Source organism: Achroia grisella, unplaced genomic scaffold (assembly GCF_030625045.1).
Source record: "Achroia grisella isolate CSIRO2021 unplaced genomic scaffold, CSIRO_AGI_Agris_v1 utg1419, whole genome shotgun sequence".
Lineage (NCBI taxonomy): Eukaryota > Metazoa > Arthropoda > Insecta > Lepidoptera > Pyralidae > Achroia > Achroia grisella.
The window spans coordinates 818597-831991 of NW_026712630.1; the positions used below are offsets into that span (position 1 = coordinate 818597).

Below are 13395 nucleotides of genomic sequence, written 5' to 3' on the forward strand. Positions count from 1 at the left end.
TTTATTTTAGTTTATATGAGGGGTGGCTTCAAGGGTAAGGGGTACGGGCAAGGATGAATTTTACAGAGTAATTCAATACTTAGTATCTCGAATAAATACTGCTATACGATTACTCTGAAACAGCTTATAAAGCTGTTAGCTGAAATAGGTGAGACTGAGCTGCACCGTCCCACGCAGACGAGGTTTTTACAGTCTACCTTTCTTTTAACTAACTTTTATAAGGTGATCAGCTTAAAGAAGCCACTTTGATAAAGTGGGGATAGATTTCATCTTGTCAACGAAAAGACAGATCTTCAATGATGTCGTTGATCAATGCCGTTAAAATTGGGAGCGATCATCGGATTGTAAGAGGCTCATTGAATCTGAACCTGAAACTCGAGCGATCCCGACTGAAGAAACCTACGCTCCGACCTACACCTATAGAAAGAAAGAAAGAAAAAATGTTAATTCAGTGCTTTTCAACAATGTTACAATATAAAAAAGAAGCAAACGAAAGAAAAGATTAAATATAATGTATATATAATTAAACTTAATTTACCATGTAGATAATTAGAAATAAACATAAAATAATCACTTTTTACATACTGTTACGGGGCGGCAGCAGCAACGAGGAACTATTAATATCTTCTTTCATTTATATGTGTTTTTCACTTCGAACATCTAAACCGAACTGGTCTGTGCACACAATATGGTGGTTCTTTTTAAAGTCAGTAGGTAGGTGGCACTGTTATGGTCAAATCAGAACTTATATCTTGTACTCAATAATAAACATGATTATATCAAACTTGTAGAACATACATTTTATGTCATAATTATAATTAGTTTTAATCTTTACTATTTATATATTTACTTTACAGTTTATAAGCATAAATAATATTTATTAAATAAAAATATATTAGAATAGAATAGAATAGAATAGAAAATCATTTATTCAAATAAACTTACATTGAAGCACTTTTGAATAGTCATTACATTTTTTAATCTATCGCTCGTTCGGAAAGCTGTCTCATCACAAGAAGAACGAGCAAGAAACTTGCGTGTTGCTCTTTTAAATAATTTTATTATTACTTTACATTTTTAAGTTTAAGTGTATTAAATACTCAAATAGAAAAAAAAATTGAATATATAACCAACTGGTTAAACAATTAATAAGAGGAAATCAGTCATAGTGATTAGAGCAGACCAGTCCCTACAAGCAGCACCCGTTCACGAGTATGACGGATTGTGGTATTGTGGTGGTTATCTCACACAAACCAGATGGCGTTGTAGTCGCTGAAATCTGCTTTAGCGAGGCAAGATGGCGAACGGTTGTTGGCGGGAACAATACATACAGGAATTGAAATGGTTCCCTCAGCTTTGATGTATGTCCTATGTGAACATACAGCTGGTTTTCAGTGGCACCAAAACCCCTACAGAGATTGGAAAACTGTTTCAAACGCTTTGATGACTGCGTTGACGTGAACGGTGCCGATTATGATGACGATTTTTTTAAAGGATGGTAATGGAATGGTGCAAGCCAAGACAAGGACACAGAAAAAGAGGACGAGCAAATAGAAGATGGGATGCAGTTAGAACAGCAGAGAAGCTATGGAACTGGATCACACAAGACAGAACAGAGTGGAAAAGATTAGAGGAGGCCTTTGCTTTGAAGCAAGCAGATGACCAAGAACTTGATATTGTATAAAGAGCAAGAAAAAAAAATTAATTCAGAAAATCTGAATAAAGAGCTATAATAAATAAATAAAATGGAATGGTGCACTCGCCTGCGCTAACGGTTTACGCTGGCGGGGCACCAGTGGAGGATGATAAGATGAGCATGAGGTCAGGTCAATTAGCACATCGTGACAAATTCACCAGGAATTTAACATGTTGGTTTGGAACCGCGTGGAGGTACATCGTAGTAACTTTACCAGTATTTTATCACGATGGTTTCCAGGGGTAACCGCGTGGAGGTCAACTTGACATGCCACCTAACTTGGAAACCATCTCAATCCTCTCATCTTATCATCTTCCACTAGTGTCTCCAGCACTCCATTTAACATGATGGTTTCCAGGAGGAATCGCGTGGAGGTGAACCTGATATGGTATTATACCAATTCCTTTCTTCCAATGATATTGTTTTGTCTAATTTCAGGCTGCAGCAAAATTGAAGCAATCTGAAGGACAAGTGAAGTTAACGGTGTGTACTCCCAACTTGAAGGATAAGAAAGAAGATGCACCGTCTGCTGAGGAAACTGGTTCAGCTGCTACTTCTGCACCAGGTGAGTAATATCTAAATATATATAATTGTATCATTATTCCATACTAACTGTGCCCGCGGTTTTACTCGCGTTAAATTTCAATATAGAATATAGCCTATATGTTATCCTGATGCATAAGTTATATTACTGTAAGGTGTAAAGTTTCATCAAAATCTGTTCAGTAGTTTTTGCGTGAAAGAGTAATAAACATCCATACTTACGAACTTTCGCTTTATAATATTACTAGCTACTCGCCCCGGCTTCGCACGGGTATACATGTATTATATGTATAAAACTTCCTTTTGAATCGCTATTAAAAAAATCGCTTCAAAATCCGTTGCGTAGTTTTAAAGATTTAACCATACATAGGGACGGACAGACAGTTACAGCGACTTTGTTTTTTACTATGTAGCTGTTTCAGAGATCCAAAAAAGAAATAGAAAGTCAGGCAAACATTTTTTTTTAAATATTTTTTTTAATGGAAGTTCAGTAAGGTACACACGCTTAATGATTTATTACATTAATTTAAATTACAAACAAACACTTAAATTTTACATTATTTAATTTTATTTATAACTAGCTGTTCCCGCGTCTTCGTTCGCATGGAATTTAAATTTAATTTTCTAAAATAAAATATTTTTTCTGAAATTAAAATAGCCTAAGTTCTTAACTCCTTATTACATCAGCTACCTGCCAAAAAAAGTCCCGTCAAAATCTGTTCAGCCAATTCAGAGATTAGCCGGAACAATCAGACTGACAGACAGACAAAAATTTTAAAAATTGTATTTCGGTATATGTACTGTACTTATGTTCATATGCACGTAGTAAAAAACGGTTATTTCAATATTACAAACAGACACTCCAAATTTATTTATATGTATAGTTATATATATATGTCAATCATCAAATGAAATTGGTTATAAGTGAAAGAAACCTTATATTTTTATTAATTGACGTTATTTTGTAAAAATCTTAAAATGTGTGTATATGTTCGTTGCAGCTGGCACGGCGTCGCGCCCGGCCAGCGGGAACCAAACTCCCGACCCCGGACTGACAGCCGCCAGCTCATCACGCCCGCATTCTCCAAGACCAGCGCCATCACCCGTCAGAAGTAAGGAGTTGGGTGATGATAGTGATGATGATGATAGGGTAGCACAATAAGCAGACACCACCGTAAGTTCAACTTTACTGGCAACTCGCCATGGGAATGCGGTGTCGGAGCAAGCGTAAGTTATGGGTGCATGGTGAACGCATGTGCATGGCTAAACTAGGCCTATGCACGATAAGTATCTGTAGATTCTGCCAAACTGAAGAGGAAACGCCGTTCACATCCTATGTGGTTGTAGCCCACTCATGCGTAAACGAAATATCTCCTTTGGAAAGTTTACACACTTTCCTGAGGAGATAAAAACCATCGCTCCTAAGAATATCCTTCAATTCTTGTCCCTGACGGGTCTAGGTAGCGGACTTTGAAAAGGGCGAGCACAATAGATCTATGTAGGTCGCAGTGCTACAGGTGCTACACATCTGACAATAGCCCAAACAATCCAATAAAAAAAAAAAAATGGTGAACGCATCTCGTAGAAAGTAGATATATTATATTATTTAGATTACTAACTAACTAACTATCTAGGGGCCTGTATAATGACGTCACAATTTCTATAACCTCCCCTCATCCTCCTTATCAGAGTTGATATATTTTCAAACCAAATCAAAAATCATTTATTCATGTATACAAATTTTTTTTTCAATCGAGAATAGACAAGAAACAACTGAATTTTTTTTTTAAAAGACAGTTTATATTTAAATAGATTTCAGTGATGGTCAGGCAACTGTCTAGACCGTACAGCCTAGTCTACGTTGATGAACTGGCAAGAAACTCAATTGAATTCCTTTTTTTTTGGAACAAGCAAAGTTTATTTACAATGTATACGACAAGTTTTTATATAGGTGTGTATGTCTAACTTTTAAATGAAAATCCCTTAGACCGAACATGAACAACTATTGCCTTTTCAGTGATGGAACACGCTCGTCATTCAAGTAATCGTTTAGTGAAAGGTTAATATTTTGTGCCTGATAAATTTAATGAAGAAAGAGGTTCGCCTAACAATGTATAATAAATTTGGTAATATTTGATGTTAACTATAGATTATTTAATTTAACCCTTTTCTTATCTGGTTTTTTTTTCTTTCTTTACGCTGGCGGGGCACCGAGCAGATAGTCTGCCAATCGTGAAAAGATTGTTTAGCGATAAGACCGCCTTTTGTATCAGTTTATATACATTTATTATATAAATTTTGATTTGATATTTGCGGACTTAAACAATGTGAAACTATAAACAGTTTCTAGATGTATTATAATAATAAATAATAATAATAATCTCAGGACAATTCACACAGCGCCATCTAGACCCAAGTTAAGCTAGCTAAAGCTTGTGTTAAGGGTACTAGACAACCCCTCTCCTCAATTGACCCTATGTGACGTAATTTATACACAGACCCCTATAATATTTTAAGTAATGACAAATTGTAGGGGGATAACAAAATAGAAATAATTTTAATTATTCACAAATGTAATTAATTTCACGACCTCGGTGGTCTAACGGTTTAGCACACCGCCTCACTTCCGATGGTCGCGGATTCGATTCCTCGTACAACAAAAAATTAAACTAATTATATTATTTGAAGAATAATAGTTAACCTAAATAGATAGATATAATAATAATATGTAGTTTTTAATTTAGAATATAATAAATTAACTAATAATATTAATTGGATTTTTATATTTATTCTTGTGTATTTACGTTGTAACTCTGTCTTTATGTTACTCTAGCGGTTTAGCATGTTACCGCTTCACTTCCGATGGCCAAATGAAAAAGTTTCATCGCTTTAGCTTCAAAAGTGACGATACAAAATTCCATATAAATTAATCAACAGCCTCAAAAAGCTTCTAGCTTCAAAAATGACGATTCTTTAATACAACCTTTCAACCCCTTTCAACCCTTTTTTCGCATTAAAAAGTAGCCTATGTCCTTACTCAGGGTCTAGACTGTATCAAATTTAATTTCAACCAGTTCAGTAGTTTTGACCTGAAAGCAAGTGCAAACATTTGTTAGTACCAAATTTTCATGAGTATGATTGTTTGTTTCTATTTGTAATATGTATGTATTTACAAAAATATATATCTAAGTATTTATATAATTGTCAACCAGTTCAGTAGTTTTACCCATAACACAAGCTCTGCTTATATTGGGACTAGATACAAGCGCCGTGTTCATTGTCCAGGGTTATTTATTTATTTAATAGATTTAGAAGATGTCGTATTTTAATACTAAATTTGAAATTGCATTGAAAAGCTACCGCGACATAGGAGTACAGAAGGGGTCGCTGTCGCTGTATGTCCGTCCGTCCTGTATGTATGCTTAAATCTTTAAAACTTCGCAACGGATTTTGTAGCGGGTTTTTGTACTAGATAGTGATTCAAGAGGAAGGATTATATGTATATCCAACGTAAAAATATAGATTTAATAAATAGAAACAAGCATCTTGAAACCAGAATTAATACATGTACACCCGTGCGAAGCTGGGGCAAGTAGCTAGTGATATACAATTGACCTCCTTTGACCCTCTCCTCAATTGACCCTATGTGACGTAATTTATACACAGACCCCTATAGTATTTTAAGTAATGACAATTTGTAGGGACATAACAAAATATAAATAATTTTAATAATTCACAAATGTAATTAATTTCACGACCTCGGTGGTCTAACGGTTTAGCACACCGCCTCACTTCCGATGGTCGCGGATTCGATTCCTCGTACAAAAAAAAATTAAACTAATTATATTATTTGAAGAATAATAGTTAACCTAAATAGATAGATATAATAATAATATGTAGTTTTTAATTTAGAATATAATAAATTAACTAATAATATTAATCGGATTTTTATATTTATTCTTGTGTATTTACGTTGTAACTCTGTCTTTATGTTCCTCTACCTGGAGTGTGTGTTATTTTAAAGAAATAAAATATCAATTTATATCAAACCTATTTTACATATCTTTTTTAATTATAGCCTATGTTATTCTGATGTATAAGCTATATAATTGTAAATTTTCATAGAAATAGAAATAATCTTTATTCAAATAAACTAAATATATGAAAAAAAAAATATATATATATATTAAATAGTGCATTACTAAAGTCAATCTTATTGCTTATAGCAGTACGATACAGACGTACAAATATTCATTTAAATCATTAAAACCATTTCTTATATTTTATTTATTTATAGGTTTATTTTATCTTAACAATAACCAAAAATTGTACAAAACTGAATAGAAATAGAAGTAATCTTTATTCAAAAAAACTCATTACAAGCACTCTTGATTAGTCATATTTTGATTCTACCACTCATTCGGAATGCTTATTCATCACAAGAATAATGAGCTTGTCCAAACAGACTTTAAGAAACTTGTGTGTTCCTAGTTCTTTGAATAGATGTATATTTTTATATAAATAATTACAGTATAACAAGTAAGAGGCATGCGATGAGAAACATAGAAATCGCTAATTATTGAAAGATTTGACATATTAATTACGTTGAAAGCGACACAGACAGACAGAGTTACTATATAAAGCCCTAGGAGAATCGATCATATAATATTAGTAATGACAAAATATATACTAAAAGATTACAAAACTTTTTTCATTAAAAAACAATTAAATATAACTAAAGTACTGATATCCATACATAACAAAATAAAATATACTATACTGTGCGAACAATACTTTAAGACAGAGAATCAACAGATATCCAGACGAACGAACATAACCCGCGGTGTTACTATAAAAAATAGTACTCCCAAGGTTCAATAACATTACGTAACAGCTAAACTAATAAATAGTATGCCAACTAATCTTAAAACAGAATTAAATATAAAAAACATAAAATCGAAATTAAAACAATATCATACACCTACTTATTAAATTATAATTTAAATAACTAATAATATCAACATCTTTTTATGAAGTTACATAAGTATTTGAAACATCCTATGTATATACGAAGTGAGTAAATCCAGACGTACACGACCGGTACTGATACCTACCCTCAATTATTTTACCTCAACTGAACTCACCACATACCCACTCAATTACTAATAATTGTTCAATTATTATTCTATATTGTATTGCTTGTTTACTAATGAAAGCAAGATACCTGTCATAAAACTAGCAGATAAGTAATTATTGTATTATATCGCATTTCTAACTTTGTAAGTCATTGTTATCTTTAAATAAAATAAAATAAAATAAATAAATAAAATAAATAAAAATAAATCAGTTTATTTCGTCTTGCTTTTTAGACCTCGCACTAATATTCTTAAGAATTAATTTATAATCTTATTTCCTTGTTACCTGCACAGCGGAACCGCCAGCTGATCCCGCCACAGCTACAATCTTACCTAATCAGGAAACAGTTATAGAAATTACCACAGAGTCACAAAACCTGGGCTTATTTTTGCTCGGCGGCAGTGACACCCCTATAAATGTAAGTACTAGTTTTTATATATTAAAAAATAAAGTATTTTTTATTTTTATGGATGACTAGCTGTACCAGTGACTTCGTACGCGTGGAATTTAATTTATTTGTCTAAAATAAAAGTAGTCTAAGTTACACGTTATTACATCAGCTACCTGCCAAGAAAAGTCCTGTCAAAATCGGTCCAGCCATTTCAGACATTAGCCGGAAGAAACATACAGACAGACAAAAAATTTTAATAGAAATAGAAATAATCATTATTCAAATAAACTTAATATAAGCACTTTTGAATAGTCAAGTTTTTTTATTCTACCGTTCATTCGGAATGCAGACTCATCACAAGAAGAATGAGCGAGAAACTTGTGTGTTGCTCTTTTAAGTTAGATATTTTCTACATTATTATCATTTATAAATTATGTAAAAAATGTTATTTTAGTCTACCGTATATGTGTATGGTATTTATATTCATATGCATGTAGTAATAAACGGTTATTTCAATATTACAAACAGACACTCCAATTTTATTTATATGTATAAATAATGGAATAGTGCACCCGCCTGCGCTAACGGTTTACGCTGGCGGGGCACCAGTGGAGGATCATAAGATGAGCATAAGGTCAGGTCAGTTAGCCCATCATGATAAATTCACCAAAAAATTATCACGATGGTTTCCAGGGGGAACCGCGTGGAGGTCAACTTGATATGGTACATCGATAGCATTAGGATCATCCGTCCACATTACTAACAATCACCTTTCCACCGATCTAAGTATCAAATCCGGTGAGCTTGGTCAGTACGGTTTCAGAGGAGCTTCCTCCCGAGAACTACCTGCCGAGGTTTTCCCACGAGACTACAGCATGGGGTTTTTCAAGAAGGGTATATTAAGGTTTCTTAAGGGTCGGCAACGCGCACGTGACACCCCTGGTGTTTCAGTTGTCCATAGACTACGGTAACCTTTTACCATCAGATGAGCCGTATGCTCGTTTGCCATCATCATTACATAGTATAAAACAAAGTCGCTGTCGCTGTCTGTTCCTATGTATGCTTAAATCTTTAAAACTACGCAACGGATTTTGAAGCGGTTTTTTTTAATAGATAGAGTGATTCAAGAGGAAGGTTTATATGTATATAACTAGCGACTCGCCCCGGCTTCGTACGAGGGCAATGCTGATACTAAATATACCTAACTACCTAAATTTATCAGTGTTTCTCTACAATATTATACATGTATTATACATATAAACCTTCCTCTTGAATCACTCTATGTATTAATAAACACCGATTCAAAATCCATTGTGTAACTTTAAAGATTTAAGCATACATAGGGACAGATAGCGACAGGGACTTTGTTTTATACTATGTAAAGATATATATACACCTGTGTAAAGCCGGGGTGAGTAGCTAGTATAAAAAACAAAGCTGTTACGTCACTTTTGTTATTGGTATTGTTAAATATTCCAGGGTCCAGCGGCCGTCGTGTTGGATGTAGTAAAGGACCGGCCAGTGGGTCGCGACGGGAGACTGCAGCATGGAGACCAGATCAGATCCGCCTGCGGGATACCACTCACGGATACCATGACTGAAGATAGGCTCAATATGACCATCAAGCAATGGGCACCCAAGGTAAGTTGCTGAGTTCATTTGCTGAAAATTCAAAATTCAAAATATCTTTATTCATGTAGGTCTATTACAGACTCTTATGATATGTCAAATCTACCGTCAGTTCGGAATGATTTCGAGATGAGAAGAACTGACAAGAAACTCGTATTTTTTTGTTAATGTTGTACATATTTACAATAATACTATTTCATTTAAATTCAAATTTGGGAGAATAGAGTGACCACCAGCATATGCTATATAAAAAAAAATTAAAAAAAAATCAAAAAATCTAATCAGTATTCGCAACCTGAACAGACCAGTCCCCACAAGCAGCACTCGTTCACGAGTATGACGGATGAGCCAGCCATCATTGCACTCTACCGACATCGACGTCCACCACGCCGCCACAAGTTTGAACTTTTCAAGTTACTCCACTACGTCATTTATATTATTTACAGCATAAACTGTACCAATCACAGTTTTCACCCATTACAATATTTAATTTACATTATTTAAATTACAATATGTCATTACTAAATTTGGAATAAGTTTCTTTAGTGTTTATTACATTATCTATGTCAATGGGAAAGTTATATACCTCATACTGAACTATAATATATTTCATTTTATACAATTTAGTGACATTAGGCGGGGGAAAATGTTGAGGCACTTGATACGACACGACGAACTAATTAATAGAGATGTGTTAATGTGTAGAGATGTGGCAACTCGGGTTAACTCGAGTTGCGGTAGAAGTATTCCTTCTAACTCGAGTTCGTAGAATTCAACTCGAGTTAAAGAGCGAGAGCATGATTCTGTCATCGTTCATTTACCAGTTGAATCAACGATAATTCTGACTGACAATGACATGAAATTTTCCGATCATTTCATATCATACAATTTTCACTCGTCACAAATGTTTCAATATTGATTTGAGGTCGTTATAATTTTTTTTCGCATATTCGTCCGGTTATGTGATCAGTAAAATGATTATGCGTTCTATAAGTCCTTCCGCGGCTTTGAAGTGTCATTTCTACTCGCCCCCTATGATTCGGTGAAGATTTCAAGGCCAGCTGCGCCCAACAACATTAGATTTGTTCGAAACATTAAAAAAGAAACAAAAAGAAACTATTATTCCAGGTCTACTCGAGTTAACTCGAGTTACCTGAATTTCAACTCGAGTTATGTTTATTACGAGTTAGCACATCTCTACTAATTAATAACATTATTGAAGGAAATATAGATGGAAAGAGAGGAAGGGGAAGATCAAGACACAGCTATATCAAGCAAGTTAAAGAAAAAGTTGGAGTAGTGTCGTATCAACAGCTAAAGACTGATAGAAGATCGTGGAAGGTGGCGGGAGCTCCACCGACAAGAGCACAGCTCTTAAATTAGGAATTAATTAATATAAAGATTACAAATCATTACATAGTATAAAATAAAGTCGCTGTCGCTGTCTGTCCGTCCCTATGTATGCTTAGATCTTTAAAACTACGCAACGGATTTTGAAGCGGTTTTTTTAATAGATAGAGTGATTCAAGAGGAAGGTTTATATATATATATATAATACATGTACACGTACACCCGATAGTTTCAGGAAGGTATTACATATACACCCGTGCGAAGCCGGGGCGAGTAGCTAGTAGACATAGATATAATCTTTATTCAAATAAACTTACTATAAGCCATTTTGAAATTATATTTTTTTATTGTATCACTCATAGAAGAGACCGACATAGCCCGAAGAATTGTGACTCTGAAGTGGCAATGGGCAGGGCACGTAGCTCGTAGGACAGATGGCCGGTGGGGCAGTAAAGTCCTCGAGTGGCGACCACGGACCGGAAGACGCAGCGTGGGAAGGCCTCCAGCAAGGTGGATCGACGATCTGGTCAAGATCGCTGGAAGGAATTGGATGCGAGTGCAGGACCGATCGTCGTGGAGATCTTTGGGGACCTATGTCCAGCAGTGGACGTCTTCCGGGCTGAGATGATGATGATGATGATCACTCATTCGGAACACTAATAAATGTTATGGAATTTTTTTTTCCACAAGCACCCTGCCTAATATGTCTAGGGGCCAATTACCTACCCTACACTATACTTACCCTTAGTCCGCCACTGCTTAGCAGATGTTATTTTTTTCAGTTGAAATTCAGCGTGTTCCGTCCGGAGCCGATCCCTTACGAGACGATAGATGTGGACGTCAACCGGAAGCAGAAACCACTAGGGTTATGTTTCGCGGCGTTCTCCAGCGACCGCGGGGTCTATATCACGCAGATTGTGAGTTTTTTATACTATACACACATATATGTATATATGTAATAAAAATATCTAAATATATATAACTCAAAGGTGACTGATATAGTGATCTATTAATGCACAGCCCAAACCACTGGGCGTATCGGGCTGAAATTTGGCATGCAGGTAGATGTTATGACGTAGGCATCCGCTAAGAAAGGATTTTGATTAATTCTACTTCCAAGGGGATGAAAGTTTGTATGAAACTTTGTCAAATTTCAACCGATCGGGCTGAGACTTTGCATGCATAAAGCTACTATGACGTAGGCAACCCCTAAGAAAGTATTATAATAAATTCCGCCCCTAAGGGAATAGGGGACGAAAGTTTGTATGGATTTATCTTAGATTTTGTTGGCCTTAATTATTTACACACGCTAAACAAAAGTAAAGCCGCAAAAACTACACCTAATTAATAATAATAGCCAAGCGAGGGAAGCCGCAGGCAAAAGCTAGTCATAGTATAAATACGTTCAAGAAAACGGAGTTCAGCGTAAACTCGAAAATAACAACGACGTTGATCTCGTTTTACTTTAAATGGAATTCACCAACATTATACAGATCGCGTTTACCAAAATGAAGTTTAGATTTTCATTCGTTCACAGTGTTACACGCTCATAAAATAATATTTGATGCAATGGGTAATTTAACTAAAATAATTTTAAGAAATATTTGTAAATCAATCATGTGATAATTAGGATATGTTTTTTAGTTTTTAATTTAATAAGTACCGTCGACTACAAAATATATAACAACAACCTTTACCTATAAACAAGGTAAAACATTATTTTATTGAGGATTTTTCACACTACTGGCAATTTTTTTTTATTCCCGATATTATATTACCATAAATTTTATTGATGACTGTTTCACAACTAACAGCTGCTTTAAATACGTTTAAAGAGTTAACTGTAGGAAATCAGACGTTCAGAATTTATAAACGTGTTTAAAGAAATTTATAGTGGAGAGATGCAGAATGAAGCTTTGAACACGTTTAAACGTTTTAATCGCGTTCATTTCCAATTAAACGCGATCAGTTTCTCTTGTGAAACCCGGCCTGAGAAATATGAATAAATATTTATTATTATTTTTCTGTTATAGTTGCCTGGCTCCCCAACAGAACAAGATGGCCGACTGAGACGTGGTGACCACATAATATCAGTGGACGGTAAGGACGTCTCAACTGTAGATTTTACGGCTGTTTCCATCGCCCTCAAACTCATTGGACCCAAAGTGTCCCTTAAAGTTAGAAGGTTGAAGATTGTTAGGTAATTTACATTAGCTTGGCGGCGTACGGGTAATTTCAAGTTCACAGAATTTTGAAATATTCATGACTTTTTATTTAATGACCTAATTAGTATCATTTTTTTATTATGTAAGTATTAAGAAATGTCGTCTATGTAACTCTGTCTCTTCTATTCCAACCGCTAATCATCATGCCTTAAAACGGTAAGAATTTTGAGGTAAAGGCAGTGAACTTACACGATAAGGCATGATGCCTTAAGCCTTAAAAAACTGTAAGAACGATGAGATGAGGCAGTGAGATACAGAATAAGTCATACTGTCTTAATCCTCTAGAATTTTATATAAGGCAGTGAAATTACAAGATAAGGATACGCCTTATTAATGATTCAACATATTCTGACTATTTAATGACTTAATTTAATTTGACATATAATTAATTTCAATTATTTTTTAATGATATTTCTCAATTCTGT

General features: G+C 34.6%; 1 protein-coding gene across 1 annotated transcript in view; it reads left to right on the top strand.

Annotated features, from left to right (window-relative positions):
- Positions 1-13119, top strand: part of LOC131855421 (inaD-like protein) — a 232420-nt gene extending 219301 nt beyond the window's left edge. Inside the window, exons 31-36 of the mRNA XM_059206696.1 lie at positions 2135-2261; positions 3241-3351; positions 7669-7793; positions 9246-9407; positions 11528-11662; positions 12779-13119. Of these exons, the coding sequence (XP_059062679.1) occupies positions 2135-2261; positions 3241-3351; positions 7669-7793; positions 9246-9407; positions 11528-11662; positions 12779-12949 (831 nt within the window). The 3' untranslated portion in view covers positions 12950-13119. The remainder of the gene's footprint in view (positions 1-2134; positions 2262-3240; positions 3352-7668; positions 7794-9245; positions 9408-11527; positions 11663-12778) is intronic.
- Positions 13120-13395: the final 276 nt, after the last annotated feature.